Below are 19,333 nucleotides of genomic sequence, written 5' to 3'. Positions count from 1 at the left end.
TTGATTGAGTTGAGTTCATTTAAATCATTTCACTAAGAAATTCAGTCAAAAAGTCAATTATTAACTTGATGAGCTTAAACTTTCAAGTGTTGGACCACAGAAATGATTTATTTTCAAATAATACTCATGATACTAAAAATGAAAAAGTTTGTAGGTGCATGAGCATTCTGGGAAATATTCTACTTGTATCCACATCTAATTGATAATTCTTTCGTGCCTCCTGGTCATCACGCAGGTACTTGACACACTTTACGCATTATAATCTCACCGCTAATTGCCATCTTCTTAACCTCACATCATCTTCTCATTAACCTTCTGTTGTTATCCCATATGACAGTGTTTTTTTTTTCTCTTCATCCCTGTCTCCTCACTAGGATGCTCCTCTGAGCCCCAAGCCCCCCTCTCCTGACTCTGACTCCTGCCCTTCGTCTCCCAAGCCCCCCGCCTCTGTTAGTACTCACCCCTACTATAACCTCACCTCCTCACCTCGCCTCACCCTGCAGGAGTTTAACTTGTTCTGAGATTGTGAGCAGTGGCACATGTTGCAGCTCACTGCAGGGTTCCTCCACAGGTCTGGAAAATGTGGAAATAATTAGAGGAAAGTCGAGAGTTACAGCAGACAACAAAGCTGCAGCAAGAAAATTTGAACTTGAACCTGTGTAGAAACACTGTGCTAATGGGTCCTTAGGCGTATTTGTTTAAATTATTCACTTTTTGTAGTCAATAGACATTCAAATATTTTTGGGGTTTGCTCTTGGTTGTGTTTCCCCAAACTTTGCTTCTTAATCTGAAAAGGCAACAGATCACTTGCTCAATGCTGCAGGAGCTTTGCCAAGAATCCAAAGCCTTTTCTCATGTGTTTTACTCTGATGTCTCTTTACACTCTCTCTCTCTCTCTCTCTCCCTCTCTCTCTCTCTCGTGTTTGGTCTCTTGCCTTTCCTGAGCGGGAATAATGACAGCAGTCTGTTTTTCCTCCAAACTTAAAGCTGCGATTGTTCTGGTGGCGGTGTATTTTTTGCGGTGGCGGTGTTTTACAATTGACTGACACATGCTTATTGTTTACCAATATGTGGTTTTGACAGCAGCTTTCTCCTCTGTGATCCTGCAGTGGTTGTCAGTCATAATTTGTGTGATGGATGTGTCTGTAAAATGATGTTGCTCTAATGCTTTTTTTTTTTTCTCTCCAGCCGTCTGAAAAGTGTGGGGTTCTGAATGTGACAAAGATCACTGAGAACGGCAAGAAAGTACGGTGAGTAGCTCTGACGCTTTAATTAACTCTAGTCCAGTGTTATAATCCTGCGTCGTGTGGACGTTAGTTTTGCTTGAAGCTCATTTAATTGTTTAGTACTTTTTTAAACATCCTCATTTTGGTTCCAGTTATAAACACTTGGTTTATTCTTTATCAAAATGAATAGATTTTCTTTAGCATTAATGACCATTTAGAGGGATGTTTTTTAAATTTCACAGATACACTCTTGAGTACAGTTATTCTTTGTTGTAAATACAGTTAACTTCTCAAATGCATAAATGTTACATCTTAACACAAAGAATTGACAAGAACTTTGTCCAAATTATTAAATTATTCAAATATGTCATCAAAGAATAAATGAACAGTAAGAGTCTGACCAGGCATTTGATGCAGCTTTCAGTACTTGACTGTTTTTGGTAGCTCAGACTCAAATAAACACACAGAAAACTATACATTTACTTTCCACACTCAAGAGTTTTTATCAACTGTCTGTTGCAGGAAGAACTGGACTTCTTCCTGGACAGTCCTCCAAGGATCGACGTTGCTGTTTGCCAAAGGACAAGGAGGTGGAACCAGCTGGGTGAGTGACAGAAACATTTTTCTTTTCTCTTTTCAAGAAAAGTTATGTCTCATCAAGTCAGTAATTCTGTGGTGTTGCTGTCTAGACAAAGGTACATACAATAGACTATTGTTATCAATCATTCAGGGCCGTTGAACAGAGGGCGAGGACGAGTCTGTTATCTCTGTGTAGTTATTGTTGTTGAGGCTCTTTTATGTTAAAAGACCTCCTCCATTGAGTTCAAACCAAAAGGAAAGTCTGATTATCTGAGCCCGTCTAAAAGAGGCTGCTGCCTTTTTTATTGTGCAGGATTCAGTTTTTATGCCCTCTGTGATTTGTCAATGCAGCACCTAAAGTTTTTGAGTAATTTGTCAGGTCACTAGAGGGAAGTTGGGGTTGAACTTTCTCCTTCCCGGATGTTTCCTTTTCCTTCTCTTTCCATGCCTCCATCTCTTTACCTTTGGCTTCACCCCCCTCCCCTCCCATCTTCCTTTTCTTCGTCCCCCTCCATCCCTCCATGCAGCCATTCTACCACAGTGGCTCCCTCCCTGAATTTCTCCTGTCACTGTTGAGTAGCTGGAGACCGTCTGCTAAGAAACGTCCTGCTGTCTCCTATGGCTGCTCAGGGCTCGACCGTGCCTCCTCTGTATGTGCTTCCTCCTTCCTTCTGTGTGCTTCTCTCTCTCTCTTCCTCTGCACGACATCTCCGTCCTGTCTGTCATGCTCTGACCCCAACCCCTCTGTGTTATCAGTCACTAGCATCATGCAAAGACTGGGGACAATAAACAGTAATAAGTATTTTACATTATAGGCATTTGGCTAATGTTTTTGCCCCAGAAGTCAGGATGGAGTTCATGAAACACCTTTATCAGACAGTTGTTTCCTTGTTCTAAGTTGTAAAGTTCAGCCTTCAGATGGAGGTCTGCTGTCATGCTTTCTGATCACACGGACAGAGCATGACACACAGGAAGGATTACTTTCATTTTTTACTTGCATGTGTGTTGGCTGATAGAGCAAAACTGAACAGACTCCTTAAGTCTTTTAGAGTCTGCAAAGTTTTTTTGTTTTTTTTTCCTGCAGTTAATGAGCTCTCAAGGTAAAAGAAATGGTAATGAGGTTTGGTTGTGTAACTGGGTCATTTTTCTTCACCTTGAGATCTTAACTCCAGCATGCATACACATTCAAAGAGGTAGATTTCAAATAATTTATTGGAATTACCTTTTATATCAATTCTGAATTAAACATATTCATATACACTCAGTTGTCAGTTTATTAGGACCTTCATGCATGCCGATTTACTGCAGAACTGTTGTATTAGTTTTAGCTAGGTGTAATAAACCAGCTGAGTGTATATATGGAACATAAACATGTCTTTTAGTTAGTTTTCTTCATTATCCTTTCATAAATTCCTTCTGTGTCTGTGTCAGTTGTTAAGACTAATACAACAACAAGACAGTTAAGGACAGACAGCCAACAGGATAGTCCTCCACAATAGCAGAGCGTTTAACAGAGTGGTGAAAGCTGAAAAGAGTTGTACTGGAAGGTATATCTATATATGAGCAGGTCCTTTGTGTGTTAATCTGCTTCCCTTTGATTCTTTTCTTGTTTCTGTCTAGTTTGGAGGCGGTCAGTCCAAACCTGAGTTCACTGTAGATCTGAGGGGCGGCTCGGTGGAATGGGCCTCCAAGGACAAATCCAGCAAGAAGCACGTTATAGAGGTGGGGCAGAGCTGACATCAAGATTATGTGCTCTTCAGTCTTTTGTTAGTTTTGAATCAGCTTTTCTGTTGTTTTTTTAATAATATCTTATAATATAATAGCTTGAAAGCACTGAAAGGTCTTAAAAAAAAAAAACAATCTTTCAAATGTAGTCTCAGAAATTTTCTTTATACATTTTTGTTTGTTTTTCATTCCAAAACTCTAAAGATTAAATTTGTTTCGGCTTCCAGCAACACAACAAAATGATCATGTTTTGGGTTTAGACATGTAAAAATGAAAGATACTTTTAATTCCTGCCAGTGAAACACTTCATGAGCCCACATACACAGAGAATACATAAAGAAAAAAGCAATAAAGAGGATTTAAAAAATACAACATCTTTTGTGTCTCTCTCCTGGTTGCAGCTGAAGACTCGACAGGGCACAGAGCTGCTAATCCAGTCCGAAAATGACGGTGTCATCAATGACTGGTACCGAGCGCTGCAGGACACCATCAGCACCCATGTGAGTACCAACACTCACAGAATTTGTATTAGTTTAGGAACCAAAGGTCTGCAACAAAAGCATTTGTCGTGCAGCATGGAACAACATGTCAGTCAAAGTAGGGTTTGAGAGAGTGACTTAGATAACCACCCTAATAAAACTAAACTTCAACTCACTATTAAAATAAACACCAAATTGAAACAGAAATAAAATCAAAAAACAACATAAAAATGACAATAATTTGACAAATAAGCCTGGGAGTTAACTTGCTGTTTGTTTCAAAGGTTGAATCAGTTTGGTTTCACTTGTAATCAAAATATTAAGTTTATTGTTTCCATGAGAGTCCGAAGGTGCAGCAGATAGAGGCTTTTACTACCACTGTCTTATTTCCGTGTGTGTGTGTGTGTGTGTGTGTGTGTGTGTGTGTGTGTGTGTGTGTGTGTGTGTGTGTGTGTGTGTGTGTGTGTGTGTGTGTGTGTGTGTGTGTGTGTGTGTGTGTGTGTGTGTGTGTGTGTGTCTTAGGCCTGGGAGTCTGATGAGGCCATTGAAGAGGACATGCCTGATTCGCCTGGTTTTGACAAACATGACAAGGATAAAGAACACAGAGACTCAAAGAAAAGCAGAGGTGCGTGTGCTCGTTGATGGTGTTTAACGGGGCTGTATTACCTATCTCAACTGTTTGGTAACCATGGTTATTAGGGTTGGCAGCTGGTTTGGGCAAATGTTTGTTTTTTTTTTTGCAAAAGGAGATTTTCAGAGTGAAAATGGCTGATATAGCAAAAAAAATACTTCAATGAGATGAGATGGGAAAAGTAGCCAGTCAGTTGGTAGACAACAGATAAAAGTTGGATTGAGTATTTAGGATTTCCTAACCTGAGATAAGAATGTATAGCTAAAGTTAGTTAGGATTTGCTTGTGTGATACTCTTCCTGTCTTAACTGAAGACTTAAGATAGGAAGTTTCTGTAAGCACATACCATTTTGGGAAAAGTGAAATACTACATCAACATATTGGAGAAACTGATAATAAATCTTGAAAGGTCAAAGCTTAAAGTGAATGAATTGGGGAAAAAAAGCAAATATGATAGCAGGACTTATCTAAAAAGAAGAAAACTGAACGGGATACATACAGTAATCAAAGCATCAAGTACAAAAACAACTGGAGGAGTTATCTGTGTTTGGCTCAGCGTGTTGACAGCCTCATTACCTGTCGTATAAAACAACTGCTTATCAGTTTCATTCCTCCAAGTGGCCGTCATGGCGATCAGTGTTCTCATACGAGTGCTGGACAACACCATCCTGTCTCATCTCTCCTCAGCAGCCATGAAGACCTCCACCAGCATGGACGCCTCCGACAACAAAAAGACCAGACACAAGCTGAAGAAGTTCCTCACCCGCCGCCCGACCCTGCAGGCTGTCAGAGACAAGGGCTACATCAAAGGTAATGGAGACAAACACAAACTTCTCTCACATCTGAAACACACACATGGCGTCCCAGCAGCCAACTTTTTACAAATGGATCATCACATTGTATTGCAGTTTCATACATTCATTGGATTAGCTGGTGGGAAAAATCATTATGTTATTGTCCAGTGGAGACCATGAATTCAAATTTGGTGATTTTGAATTTTACTGAACTGAAGGTAGATCATTTATGGGTTGAGAGCTAAGTCAACCATTTAAAAACTATTTAAAAATGAAATGTGGAGATGATTGTCACACATGTGAAAACTGAGCTTTTTTTTCCTTATCTTAAGAAAATCTGACTTTTTGGTGAAACATTCTTTAACTTGACAGTGTCAACTATCAAATCAGGAAGTTGGACATCCCTTAAATCACAGAAACAGTCCAACTAGTTAGTTTTGAATAGTAAAGTCTCTGCATTAGGTCACTTTCCACATGCTTTACATCATACAATACTTTCTGTTGGAAAAATTAGTGCAGTATCTTAAAATAGATCATGTCACTCTGACCTTACTGACATCCTGTTCTTCTTTGTATCATCAAACTTTCATAATGAGAGTAAACTTCTATGTGTATTGCATCAAGCTTTTAGCCCACATGATTTTTAAAAGGCACACAGGTAGAAAACCTTCATCTTTATGAAAGCAATAAGGCACAGGGAGTTTTTGGAAGCGTGAGTGTTGACAAAACACTCACTGCTGACTCAGGACTTTGGACTGTTTTTGTGACTTTGTTTTTGTCATCATGTGTCTTCAGATCAGGTGTTTGGCTGCAGTCTGTCCAGTCTGTGTCACAGGGAGAACAGCACTGTGCCAGGCTTTGTAAAGATGTGCATCGACCATGTGGAGAACAGTGGTAGGTTTGGATTTAAGTCACTTTACCAGAGCTGAGTTAAGAGGAAGTGATACTGGTTTATTTTAGTAAAAAAGGATGGGGCTTACTGCCACTTGATAACAACAGGTAATATCAGATATCACTCACTGTAAAGTAGTAGAGTAGTAAAAATACTTGACTGTGTCTGAAAGCATATAGTACTGTCTTGTGTTGGATGATTCAAAGCAAATAAAATCAAACCATAAGAATAATTTATAGATATTACTGAACTGGTATTTTCCTCCCATCATCCCCTGCAGGTCTGTGTGTAGACGGGCTGTACAGAGTTAGTGGAAACCTGGCTGTCATACAGAAACTACGCTTTGCTGTCAATCACGGTGAGTCACATCATTTCTCCATTATTCAGGAGAAAATAATAATAAAAGACTGAAAGGTTATTAGAAATATTCTTAGGTGATAGTTTCTTTTTGATGTGTAAAGTGTGTGACTGGAGGGTTTGTTTGTGTCCAGATGAGAAGGTGAACCTGGCAGACGGGAAGTGGGAGGACATCCATGTGACCACCGGAGCTTTAAAGATGTACTTCAGAGAGCTGCCCGAGCCTCTCTTCACCTACGCTCTCTTCCATGACTTTGTCAGCGCCATCAGTACGTGCTGCGTACAGCTGTGGCGCACACATACCTTTATTTATTCATGCATTCCCTCAGTGTGAACTTAATGCACTTTCTGTGTTACTAAGTATGTTGTCAGTGGAAGCCTCTTTATGTCAAAAGCAAGACTGTGCCTGGAAATTTACTTCTGCAAAACCCGAAACCAACGATTTATTGATTTTCTTCCTTCAGACCTCAGTTCAAAGTGTTTTTTTCCAGGAGCTTCTTATGGAGAACTTTTTGTTTCACTGATTTTTGCTGACTCAAAGAATTTAAACTGAATGCAGAGAGATATTAATTAATGAAACAATTGATTTGAACTTTTCTTCTTCTTTCTTCATTCAATCAATCAATCAAACTTTATTTAAAAGTACTTTTCATACAGGTTACTGCAGTTCAAAGTGCTTCACAGATGACTGATAAGCTAAATAGAAAAGAACGAATCAAGTAAGAAAGCTGACAATGAGATGCAATAAAATAGATTTCAAGAGCTATAATAACATTAGCAAACAAAAAAGCATAAGAAAATGAATAGAAGAACAGATAAAATAGAATAAAATACAATATATAAATACAATGATATCTTTTTTATATCTTAAATCTTTTTTATTGTCCTGTTGAAAAATTAAATGAAATTACTTTGCTTGGAAACTTAGAAAACACTTACATTATGAAATAGTACCAGTACGGTAGTCAGGGAAAAGTGATCCCATAGACCTCTAACATCAAGGTTCACTTTACCCGACTTTGATCATTAAAGACTGTTGCACATAACTCAGTGACGGCTCAGGTTGTTCACCCAGACTTTAATACACTTTGTTTTTTGTTCTGCAGAGATACCAGACTACAAGCAGAGAGTCCACTCCATCAAAGAGCTGGTCCGACAGCTGCCCAATACCAACCATGACACTATGCAGGTCCTCTTCAAACACCTCAGGAAGTAAGAAAAATTGCTCCGGCTCCCAAAACAGAAGTTAAAGCTTAAGAATTCTACAGAATCACAATGGATAAGAACTGCTCTCTACACATAGAAACAATGAATATGAGATACAGGGATTTAGGGCTTCAACTTTCAGGTTATTTTTTCACTTGATTAATCTCTCATCCAATCACACATTTCCCAGAGGCCACACTCTAAAACCCAAAGATATTTCTTCTTCTTCAAAAAAAAAAAAAAAAAGGAATTTCTTCAAACAATCAGACACTTAGACTCAAGGATGAACTGATTAGATTTTGGTGGTTAGAGGTCAAAGGTCACTGTGACCTTACAGGTCTCGTGAACTTAACTCAAGAATTATTTTTTTCTTATGACACAAATGTCTTAACAGGATGAAGTGATGAAGTTTTATGGCCAAAAGGTCAAAGTTTAACTTCACTGTGACATCATAATGTTCTGCAGAAACATTTCTCGTCATTATCCAACGCTGTAACTCAGGAGGAGGAGATTGTGACCATATGTCATCCAACTTGGCTGGTTGGCAGAGGCAAACATTTGAATTTGATATATTTGACGATTCAGTTTGTCTGTTTTCAGAGTTTGCCTCTACTTTGTGTTTGAATGCATGAGTGATTTTGTGAGAAAGAAATGTTGACTGATGATAATTGTTCTTGTCAGGGTTCAGCCTTTAGAGTGATTTTATCTGACTATCTAACACTCCTCCTTCCCTCCAGGGTGATCGACTACGGTGAGGAAAACCGTATGACCACCCAGAGTGTGGCCATTGTGTTCGGCCCCACGCTGCTGCGCCCTGAAACAGAGACCTGGAACATGGCGGTCCACATGGTCTACCAGAACCAGATAGTGGAGCTGATACTGCTGGAGTACGAGAACATTTTTGGCAGGTAGACTGAGACACCAGAGGATGAGCCTTTTGTTTTATTTTTTTCTCTCCAAACGCAGAGCTCTTCCTAACCCAGCATGGCCCTGCCAAAAAGAGCCCGGCTCGGTCCGGGGGCAGCTTCTCTTCATCTCAAACCAACCCGCGGTCACTGGCTTCTCCAATCTTGCAACCTCTGGACCAAAGCCAAATGTGTCTCATAAACCAAAACATAGATGTAACTAACTAGCGACCAAAAAGTTAAGACTCTTTGCACTTTTCAGTATCTTATTTTCTCCTGCAGCTGCATTTGTGCCACTTTACTGCAAAGGTGACATCCTCCTGTCCTGACACTGGATTCCTAAAACTAATAATACATAGGCCAAACAAGCCTCTACTACTGCACAGACTAACTGAGACCAAAGGAGCTGCAGAGGAGTGAGTATCAGTAAGCCTCTATTACAGAGGAAGCAGCAGTATTGGAGGTTTATGATGTTGGATGCAACCTGTCTGTACTGTACTGTAAATCTCATCACTTATATAGACTCATCACTCCTGTATGTACCACAGTGGGGAACCAACAGAAGAATCGAAACTGCTCTGCCCCCTCAGCTTGGCTTTAGAAGTGTAGACACTAAGAGGTGAAATAAGTTGGAGCTAGAACAAGGTGAAGAAGGGATTTTTCTTTTGTTTTTTATTTAGGAACTATACAATTTACAAGACATTTTTTTTGGCTCTTTCATGTTCTCTCTTCTTTTTATTTTAAATGTTTTGTTCTCCTCTCAGTCTGCATCTGCCCCCCCTCTTTCTCTCCTCCTCCTGAAATACTGGACCGGGGTCCTCTGAACACTTGAGAGGTTAACACCACTCTGTATTATCTCTGCATGGCACCTCCTCCATTTGGCTTTTAGAACAAATCATTTCGCAGCGCTCAGAACATGAACTTGAAAACAAACAATGGTACTCAGCTCTTTCCTTGACTAATGGATATTAAATGTTAAGGCAAACAGCCTTTAAACATGTCTCCATTAATACAGTTGTACAGTGTTTATGTGTATGCATGTGGATGGGTGGGGCGGGTGGGTGGATGGATGAATGGATTTACTGACAATATATTGTACAAATAATAAATATAAGTGCATATGCCTGGAGTGTTAAAAATATGATAAGAGGTAGAAATCACTATTTTGTGATCATTGTGTAACCAACATGTGAGGAAAAAAGTTGTGAAGAACTGGGGATGTGGAGGTTTACCTGTGAATCAGGTTAATGGAAGATTGTGAATATAAAGAAAATGCTGTTGGCTTTATCAGACTGGAATAAAGGCCTCTAATAAGAGGAGATATTCTTTACGTTGTTTTAATACTTATTTATACATTTAGTGTTCAGTTGCACCAGTTCCATGTTGCTTCATTGTGACAATAAGACACTGACACTGCCAGAATTTGAGGTTTGATACCCACTAAGATCTTTTCCACTATTAAACTTCCAGCAGGCCATTTTGGCCAATAATTAATAAACAAAACTGAAAGGTTAGGACTGATATAAAAACTTTTTTTTTTTTTAAAGTACATCAAAGTAATGAGCCACCAAGTGAAAATAGTTGATAAAACCTGACATAAGTTAATGTTTTCAGATATCAAGCCAATTTTTTATTCAAAATTATAAGATAGTAAGTTTGACTGATTTTCTAAATTTAATTTACTAATCTCTGCTAATTTAGATAGTCAAAATTTTCAATTGCTTTACTAAATTTGTCTTAGTGTCTCATAATTGATATACTATGTGATAATTATACACTTGTATACTATGTAATGCCATGTCCACTATCTAAGTTAGGTGCGAGGGCAGACGGTTTACACCAAATCATTTGGGTCTATGTAATTTGATTATTGGCAAATTCTACCACTAACGTTAAATATCAGCTCTGATTGAGCCACGTGTACTTCTTTTAAGACCTGGGGTAAGTTGGTACTAATCCACCATAGGAAAACTATGAGGCTGGAACCAACATTTATCTTCATTTTCAATTACTTTATTTAATAATCGACTCATTAGTGTATAAAATGTCAGAGAATTATTATAATTCTTATTTCTTGTTTTATCTGAAACAAACATGTTGAATTTATTGTCATAGAAAACTGTTAAATTAGCAAATTAGGGGCTTAGGGGTATCTTAAATTAGCTCCTAAATCTGGGAGAAGTTAGAAGTAGTGGAGAGGACTCCTAACTCACTAAGAACAAATCACAAAGAAGCTTAAAGGGCTGCTGTCATTCCACGTCACAGCGTTTTGGAAACATTAAACGATGCTGAATTACTTAAAAGAAACGACTCAATTACGAGGGAATAATGATCTTTGTGGAATTTGTGAGGGATTAAATAACAACTGAACAACCTGATCAGTGCGGAAATTAAGTGTTTATCAACGCTGCGCTAATTTGCAACAGAGAAAGGCTGATATATCCACCAAACAATAAAGCGCTCTGACGTCATAGGACAATTCATATGATTTATTTTAGATGTTCAACAACTACAGAAAAATAAAGCAGCTTCATGGCAACTGCCAGTCTACCCAGTGTGATTGGTGCCATAGATGGAACACATTAATTATTGCACCATCACAAGGTATTTGTAAGCAGGAAAACAAAATCACACTATCAACACACAGGTTGTATTTGATGCTGCCTGTACAGTTTCAGATATTGTTGTACAGTGTCCAGGATCTACACACAATTCATGGATCTTAATGAAGAGTGACCTGAGACAGAATCATCTTCCAGCTGGATGTCACCTGGTAGGGGACAGGGGAAATCTTCACACACTTCAACCCACAGCTGGGACCACAGCTAGTTTACAACAGGTAGGCTGCAGCTAGAACGGACTGTGGTTAATAGGCTGCCAGTTAGCTTTAGTAAGATGGTCTAGCACAGGTTAGTTTTTTTTTTTTCATTGAGAGAAGTGATCCAAGTGTTTATAGTTAAATTAAATCCTCCTGGGTCGACACAAACCTTATCATACGGATGCATTTTAAGGAATGCACTACTTTTGTAAACAGAACCTAATCCATAATTATTTAATTTATATTCGTTTATTTCTCAGTGTTTTTTTTTTTTTTTTTAAATCATTATTGTTACTGCGGGATGTTGCGCATGCGTTTTCACCAGCACACACTGGTCTTTCATCAACCAATCGCTGTGGTTCCTGCAAGGGAGCTCGTCCAGGAAAATTGACGTCAGCCATAGCAACGCAGTCGCACCTTTAACTCAGGAGTTTTCGCCTTTCCTTACTAAAAGTTGGTCTCAGCAGCTTGATGAATAGGACTTAGGAGAAAACTTTTAGTTAAAACCTTTTAGTGTTACTTAGGAGTACTCTTTGTGGTAAGATAAAATGCTCTGTGAATACCGGCCCAAATCTGGTTTCTGGGTGCCAGGGGAAATAATGAAACTGCCATGTATAATAGGGGTCTACAGGGGCTACCTATGGGGTTAATCCAGCCATGACAATCAGGTAATGGAACTGAATCCTAACTGGGTTGCTGCTTTGAGGTTATTAAATACACCTGTGATTTTCCTGCTGATGAGCTACACCTGTGAATGTGAAAGTTTTCTCCCTCTGAGAATAGAGCAGTCTATGCATGATTATAATCTTCATGAACTTTAAATAACCTGTTTATTGATACCTACTTACATGCAGTATTGATATATTCTGTCTGATGCAGCGCTCTCAAAGGCCAGAGTGCTGATTTGACTAGAACACTTGGTCTATATGGGGCTGGCTTGGTTCCAAACCCATCAGTAGACAGGATGGTCTTTACATGCTTCAGTATCATGACTTATGTGTATCCAACCAGGCATAATCATAACCTGGGTATGAGGTTATCTACTTTACTCTAAAATGGGATAAGACACCACATTAAGTAAGGGATATTCCTGATACCAATCAAGCTCATATTAATGCTCACCAGCAATTTAAAAGAATAAATTGACAATAAAGAATTATTTTACCACATTTTGCTGGTATCTTCATATCTAGGCCTTCAGTGTGTGTTTAATGTTTTTGTTTGTTTGTTTGTTTTAAATCAACTAGTAGGAACATTGTAATTTTGTAAATTAAGAAAGTAAAATGACTCCAAAAATGACAACTGGACTGTAAAAAATGTGCACTCCGTTCTCTATAATAGTTTTACTTGTATATTAATGTTTGAGGTGTGGCGTTACCAATTCTTAAAGGATTGGTGCCAGGAAATTCATTGATTGCTATTGGAAGCTACAGGCAACTTTTAAGGTTGGATGTTTTCTTTCATGTTAATCAATGCATGAGTGTTTAGTGAATCAATCAACACACCTTAAATATCAATATGATAACTTGGAACATTCCATTTGTTGTCATTGGCTGTCTCGCATGACGTACGTTTTAGTGATGTCTTCAAGCTCTTTAAAATTGTGCTACTTAACTGCTATCGCCATGTTCCGAGCGGCCCTGTACGCTCACTATGTAAGTTGCGTGGGGCCTCACAATTTTCGCTCGGAAACCCGCCTCCCTCTAACGTTATAGCCATAGACTATATATAAAAGGTCAAAGCAGTTGTCGATGTTTACAACTTCGGAGAGGATGAAACGGAACTTTCTGGTCACGAAGAGGAAAAAAACACCACCAGAGTGAATGGCGGGAACAGCAAACAGGTAAACTTGTTTTCTCCTCCAACTTTGATGTCAAATAAAGGTTGGCTAACGTTTAAGTGCTAGCTTGCAGCGTATCTCTCTCCAGTCTGTCTTGCTAACCGAGCCGGGTAGTTTGTCTCTGTTTTGCTCACCAGCTGCTCTAGAGCTGTTGTGTGACTTTGTGACAAACGTGAGAGTGAAATGCAACTCTTTTTTACGTTTGTTAAACGCCAACGGTCAACGCTAGAAACAGCAGGCGGTGTAAACGATAACCGCGCCGTGAACAATCGTCGATATGCTCGTGCACCAAATGGAATTTGGCAGCAACCTCTGTGGATACTAGTCCAGACAAAATATCTTGCGCACATCTTCTTCAAACAAATCAATGATGATTGGTTACAACTCTGGCCTAATGAAAACAACGGATTGACATTGACTGTTGGTAAAATATTGAATGTAAAATACTGATTTGCTGGGGCATACTAGGCAATATGGATGCACACCTCTCAGTGAGTAATATGCATTAAGTATTGAACCAAGCCACAGTATCAACAGTATTTTTATATTTTAAAAAATGTCTACATAGCTGACAGGAAATGTAGGGCTGGAGGGCTCCTTAGCAGAATTTTACTTTAGGCACCAGGGAGGTCAGAACTGGCTGTGTGTGTAATGCATTCAGTGTTTGAGGTAAGTGATTAAAAAATCAGTTATGAGGTTGACATACAGAAATTCCATCACCAACATCCTGGATCCATTTCCAATCTGAAATATCTGAATATAGAAGTCCATTGTCACAAGAAAAGCTAAAATATGTGGCAAAGAAAATATGGTCCCAAAGTTCTGACTCACCAAGTCAAAATTATCAGAGTCTAACTGAAGAGTTAGTTTAGAGTAATGCTGAATAAAATATTGACCTGTTTTTTTGTTTTTGTTGTGTCTTCAAAGCTAGCTGTGTGTCGTGTGCCACAAGCAGAAGCTGTGTTTTGATATTGAGCATGTGGATGGAGAAGAGAGAAGTAGATTTTTCCATGGATATGCTGATACTTTTATTTTGCAGAGAAACTGCGGTGGGCCGCATTTTCCTCAAATTTTGACCAAGTGGGGAAAAAAAATAAAGCTGGTGTAGTTTGGATTTACTTCCAACGATTATAACTTTTTAAACCACTTATGTAATGAATTGAGACTCAATAAGCTCAATTATGATACTTTTATCCACACTTTGTACGTAGTGTAATATAATTAGACCTGCTACAATTAACTGATTTGTCGATTGAAAAAAACCCTTAGTTACTTTTCTCATTATCAAATAATTGTTGTTTTTTAAAGCAAAAATGCCAAACATTTGATGGTTCAGCTTCTTAAATGTGAGCAATCAATGCTTTTCTTTGCTATGTATGACAGTAAACCGAATGTGTTAGGGTTTAGAAGAAATTACCTTAAACTGTAGGAAATTGTGAAAGGGATATTTCATCTATCTTCTGTTTTTATACACAAATCAATGAATCACTTAATCAGTAACAATAATCATTAGTTGCTGATTTTAACATAATTACACCAGGTGTGTTCTCACTGTTTTAAGGGTCTGAAACAAAATGTAGAGTGAACCAGCTCTGGTCTTCAGTTCACTGGGCTGCAGAGGAGCTGATCAGCCTGTATGACAACTTCTAATAGAAATGTCAAACAGAAGTGCAACAACATGCAGCAGAGAAGGAAAAAAAGTTCCCCTAACGTCACAAAGTGATCTCAGCTCAAGGATGCAGAGCAAAACTAAAATACATACCACAAGGAAGCAAACTTTTAATGTAAGGCTTATGTAAACAGATAGTGACATCATTCAACAATTTAGAAGAGGTGATTACGATCAAAAATCACAGTAAAGTCAAAGTCAGATTTTGTGATGCAAATGTTTAAGAAGGAAGCAGTATTGTGCATGGATTTTAACAACACCTTTGATGCCTGGTCCAAGTTAAACCTTGATAATGGATTATTTTATCAGAGATTTCCTGTTGTAAGAAGGCAAATGCAAAGCATTCAGCATCGGGCAAAGGGTTTCCTTTATTCTGCTGTGGAAATATCTTCAATTTTTGAGAAACTGCCAATATTTTGACTTTCCTAAATGCTGTTTTCTGGCCTCTGCTTTCACATCTGGCTGCTCTGCTGCATCAAATGCTCAAAATAGGAAATATCCGCCCTTTAAGCTTTATTAGTGATTGCTCTCCAAAAGGGACTTTAGGACTTCCACAACAGAACACACTTATTTTTATAATGCAAAACCTCCAAATGGCAGCAGGCTTGAGGAGTAGTTATCTGTCTAAGCTCCAGGCTTCTTCAGCTGTACATCATCAGTCACACCTTCTATCACAGGACTCAGAGAAGCAGACGTGTGAAATCACATGTTAAGATCACAGGGATCCATGCAGAAACAGGCTAAAAACTGTGATGCTACAAATATGATATGAGGTACCACTATGAAAACTTAAGTTAAAATAATGCTATGTACAGTTGTTATAAAGGTATGTTGTACAGTCCCTTTTAGTTAAATTTATGACTTTGGGCTCTACAAAATAAAATTGACTGGGTGTCATGGTTGCTGTCCGAGGTGCTGTTCCTGGGATCCTTGGCTGTCAGTTGGAGGCACTGATAGATAGCATGTGTAATAATGAAGGAAAATATGCTTCAGGAAAGATTTAAACTAAACTTTTATCTGCATAAATATTGCCTCTTAATAGACACAGACAGTAACTGTGCCTGATTTAATTAAATATTAGATCATAGTTACGCTGAAAGCAAGGTATTGCTGTGATTTTTTTAAAGACTATACATGTAGGTATGTGTTTGTTGTATTGAAGTACAGTAAAAGAGTATATTTTTCTATTAGGCAAGATAAGTTGCAACAATATAAATTAATTGATAAAGTAAGTTGGAAGTAGGTTTGTTAATAATTTGTTCATAATGAACATGTCAGAACCACTGACAGCATTGAGAGAGAGAGTGAGTGTGAGAGAGAGACACTTGAGTGGGCAAGCGAGAATGAGCACACATATGGACAGAGGGAAGGAAGTGTGAAACTTAAACTCAAGTTTATTTGGACCCTGTCATATAAAGGTAGAGAAGAAATTTGTGCATATTCACATCTCATCTGTCAGCATGAGCAATTGATATCAGCAACAGATGGAGGGGCAGTCTATTTTTCTGTTTCATCCATGTGTTTTTGTTTTTTGTTTTTTTTGGTGGTTGACCCAATGGAGAAACATCACCTCACTGACCAGATCAGTTCTTCTCAGATAACATCTTAGATATCCAGCACTATATGGACTGGTACAGGAACCCTTGGCCTTAATCAATCACTGGTGCTCAGCTTATAGATAGTAACAGTGCCACAAAAGATGGTGTCAAATTGTAACAACTAACATTAAAACCAAGATTTCTGTATTGTCGGCCTCTCATGGAAAATCATTGGGCCGAATGCCCCTTGAACATATCTATCGTACATATCGTATCTGTCCAGACTAGTGTGTGTTCTTTAGATAACTAGGATAAAAGATGGATCTTCTGAAAACCACAAAAAAGCATAATTTTACAAGACTTGAGGGTCTCTATTGTACATAGTTAAGTGCCGTTATCTCATGGGCTGCACGGTCCCACAACAGTGTAAGTGTAAACCTTCATTCATCTAGGAAAGAATTTTTCTGAGCGTGCATGTTCTTGTTTTTTTAGGACTGTCCTAATTTAAATTGCTCCAGTTACAGTTACACCTGAGACATGAGGTCAGGACAAAAGCTGTTCCTCTGGTTGTCGCTGACTGAATTTTAGATTTCCACTTAAACCACATTTTCTGAACAATTCAACCTGACTAAAAGTAGTTTAATCCAGTTGAGATATGTGGCATTTTCTACATCTCAACCACATTATGGCGTATTAGCGCACATTCAGCAATCAGACTACATGAAATCAGCTGAATTTATTTTTAATATTTACAGTGTTATGTTGTGCGTAGTTTAAAGCCTTTTTTTATTTCTGAATTTAATGTTTTAAATTTACAAAAACTCATGTTGCAAGGTGAAACCACAGAAAGAAAAACATAAAAGAAAAAATGGGTTCGAGGCTGTAATGAAAATCTAATGATGCATTTTATGGCTTATTCTAATCAATTAAAATGTCATAAAATAGTCAAAAACAACCACCACAAAGGCCAAGGTTTATTTTATTAAATTTTTTTTATATTACCTTTATTTAGCTAGTCAAGATATTAAGAACAAATTCTTATTTTCAATTGTGGCCTGGCAGAATGCAAGAGCTAAAAGGGTATAAAGTTAAAAGACAGCAACACAGAGAACAAACATTACATAAAAGAAATACAGTCTAACAGACAATGGCATCATGTAAAAGTAGCATACACATGCAGCAAGAAAAGCATGCAAGATAAAAACAGTAGATAAGAGGCACAGTGGTAAAAGCTAAGCAAGCACAGGAACAAACAACAAAACAAAAATGCAAAGCAAGAAGCAAGCAAGGCAAAAACAAAACGGAAACAAACAAGTAAAACAACAGCAACAAAAAACAAATAGGAAAAGCAGGCAAATAACAACAATAAACTAACAGGCAAGCAAGGTGTTGTTACACTGCTTTTTTTACTAACCAATTACTTTAAACAGATAAATGCAGAAAATATCCGAACTGCAGAAGGTAAAATCCTTAGATAAGCAACCAATGAAAATAATTTCATATTCATGTTAAGAGATTATCACAGTTCATGTAAATATATCTTTGATGGTACAAGCTGAGGATCCAAGCTTGAGGCACTGAAGAGAGAGCAGAGAGCTTCATGTTCCTTAGTGAGGATGTGAACACTGACCTTGCAGTACGGCCTCTGAATGCCAATCAGCTAAATTTTGAAAGTTAATAGCAATACTTTTTGAACTTATGCTTTACAGAGTGAGGAGATTCTTCTGTTAACATTGAAATTACATGGTAGCTGTTGCTGTCGCTGTTGGTCCTCCACAGAGAGGATGTCATGGCGGCGCCCCGGGCCCGGTGTCAGGCTCTGATCATTTGCTGCCTCCCTGAGGAGCCTTCCCCCTCAGCATCTGCTCCACTTCACCCTCAGCCCTTTGTGGCTCCTGCTGATAAGGCCAAGCTAATATCTGCTCAGTTGCCGGCTGCATGGAAAATGATAAGCGCAGACTGAGCTGCTGTCCACACCATCAGGACAATAGAAACTGAAACCTAGCCTTTAAAAAATGCACTGGGGTTTTTGATCTCTTGACTTGATCTCAAAACAATTAAGTTATGCCTCAGCCTTTTTTTCTGATGTTATCTGAGACTAATTAACAGCACCAGTACAAATATGTGCAACAGTGTTTGCACATATTGATGAGGTTAAATCCTTGTTTGAATGAAGTACTACATGGTAATATGAAATGATTAAGATTCACATGTGGCAGAATCAAGGCTGAAGTGTTCACAGCCACTCTACAGTATGAAAATGCTTCAGGGAGACTTGACTAGAAAATGAATCAGGGTTGCAACAAAGGATTACTTTTTTGTTTTATTTTGTGGAATAACTGATTAATCACTTCTCAGAGCCCAATGTGATTTCCTGCTTGTTTATTCCACCAACAATCTCAAGCCCAAAACTTCAATTCATGATATGAAACAACAAATCCTCACATTGAAGAAGCTGAAACCAGTGTCTGTTCATTCATGCTCGATAAATCACTTATGGTTACCTTATCAAAAAAGAGTTTTTCTGTTGATCAACTAATCACTAACAAGACTAAAAGTTTTAGCACTAATATAAATGAAAGAGATTCTTAGTGACATGTTAATTTTGTATGAAAAACGACAATTGACGTAATTTTTTTACATGAAGAATCCTCAGAATGAAGGATACTGAGGGA

At 38.3% G+C, this 19,333-nt stretch overlaps 1 protein-coding gene and 1 long non-coding RNA gene across 14 annotated transcripts in view; both read left to right on the top strand.

Annotated features, from left to right (window-relative positions):
- Positions 1–10,123, top strand: part of LOC130179194 (rho GTPase-activating protein 12-like) — a 57,946-nt gene extending 47,823 nt beyond the window's left edge. For 4 of the 13 annotated variants that reach the window (XM_056392015.1, XM_056392006.1, XM_056392008.1 and 1 more), the window contains 13 exons: positions 375–449; positions 1,189–1,250; positions 1,749–1,830; positions 2,333–2,455; positions 3,426–3,527; positions 3,932–4,030; positions 4,532–4,634; positions 5,327–5,449; positions 6,229–6,327; positions 6,606–6,683; positions 6,817–6,951; positions 7,789–7,894; positions 8,626–10,123. In XM_056392015.1, the coding sequence (XP_056247990.1) occupies positions 375–449; positions 1,189–1,250; positions 1,749–1,830; positions 2,333–2,455; positions 3,426–3,527; positions 3,932–4,030; positions 4,532–4,634; positions 5,327–5,449; positions 6,229–6,327; positions 6,606–6,683; positions 6,817–6,951; positions 7,789–7,894; positions 8,626–8,800 (1,362 nt within the window). In that variant the 3' untranslated portion in view covers positions 8,801–10,123. The remainder of the gene's footprint in view (positions 1–374; positions 450–1,188; positions 1,251–1,748; positions 1,831–2,332; positions 2,456–3,425; positions 3,528–3,931; positions 4,031–4,531; positions 4,635–5,326; positions 5,450–6,228; positions 6,328–6,605; positions 6,684–6,816; positions 6,952–7,788; positions 7,895–8,625) is intronic. The other 9 variants (XM_056392011.1, XM_056392013.1, XM_056392017.1 and 6 more) reach the window with 5 other exon arrangements.
- A 3,108-nt stretch (positions 10,124–13,231) lies between these two features.
- Positions 13,232–19,333, top strand: part of LOC130179234 (uncharacterized) — a 36,881-nt gene continuing 30,779 nt past the window's right edge. Inside the window, exon 1 of the long non-coding RNA XR_008829259.1 lies at positions 13,232–13,454. This is a non-coding gene — a long non-coding RNA (uncharacterized LOC130179234). The remainder of the gene's footprint in view (positions 13,455–19,333) is intronic.

This window comes from Seriola aureovittata, chromosome 12 (assembly GCF_021018895.1).
Source record: "Seriola aureovittata isolate HTS-2021-v1 ecotype China chromosome 12, ASM2101889v1, whole genome shotgun sequence".
Lineage (NCBI taxonomy): Eukaryota > Metazoa > Chordata > Actinopteri > Carangiformes > Carangidae > Seriola > Seriola aureovittata.
Note: the sequence above shows the minus strand (reverse complement) of the source record. Positions and strands in the feature narration are given on the sequence as shown.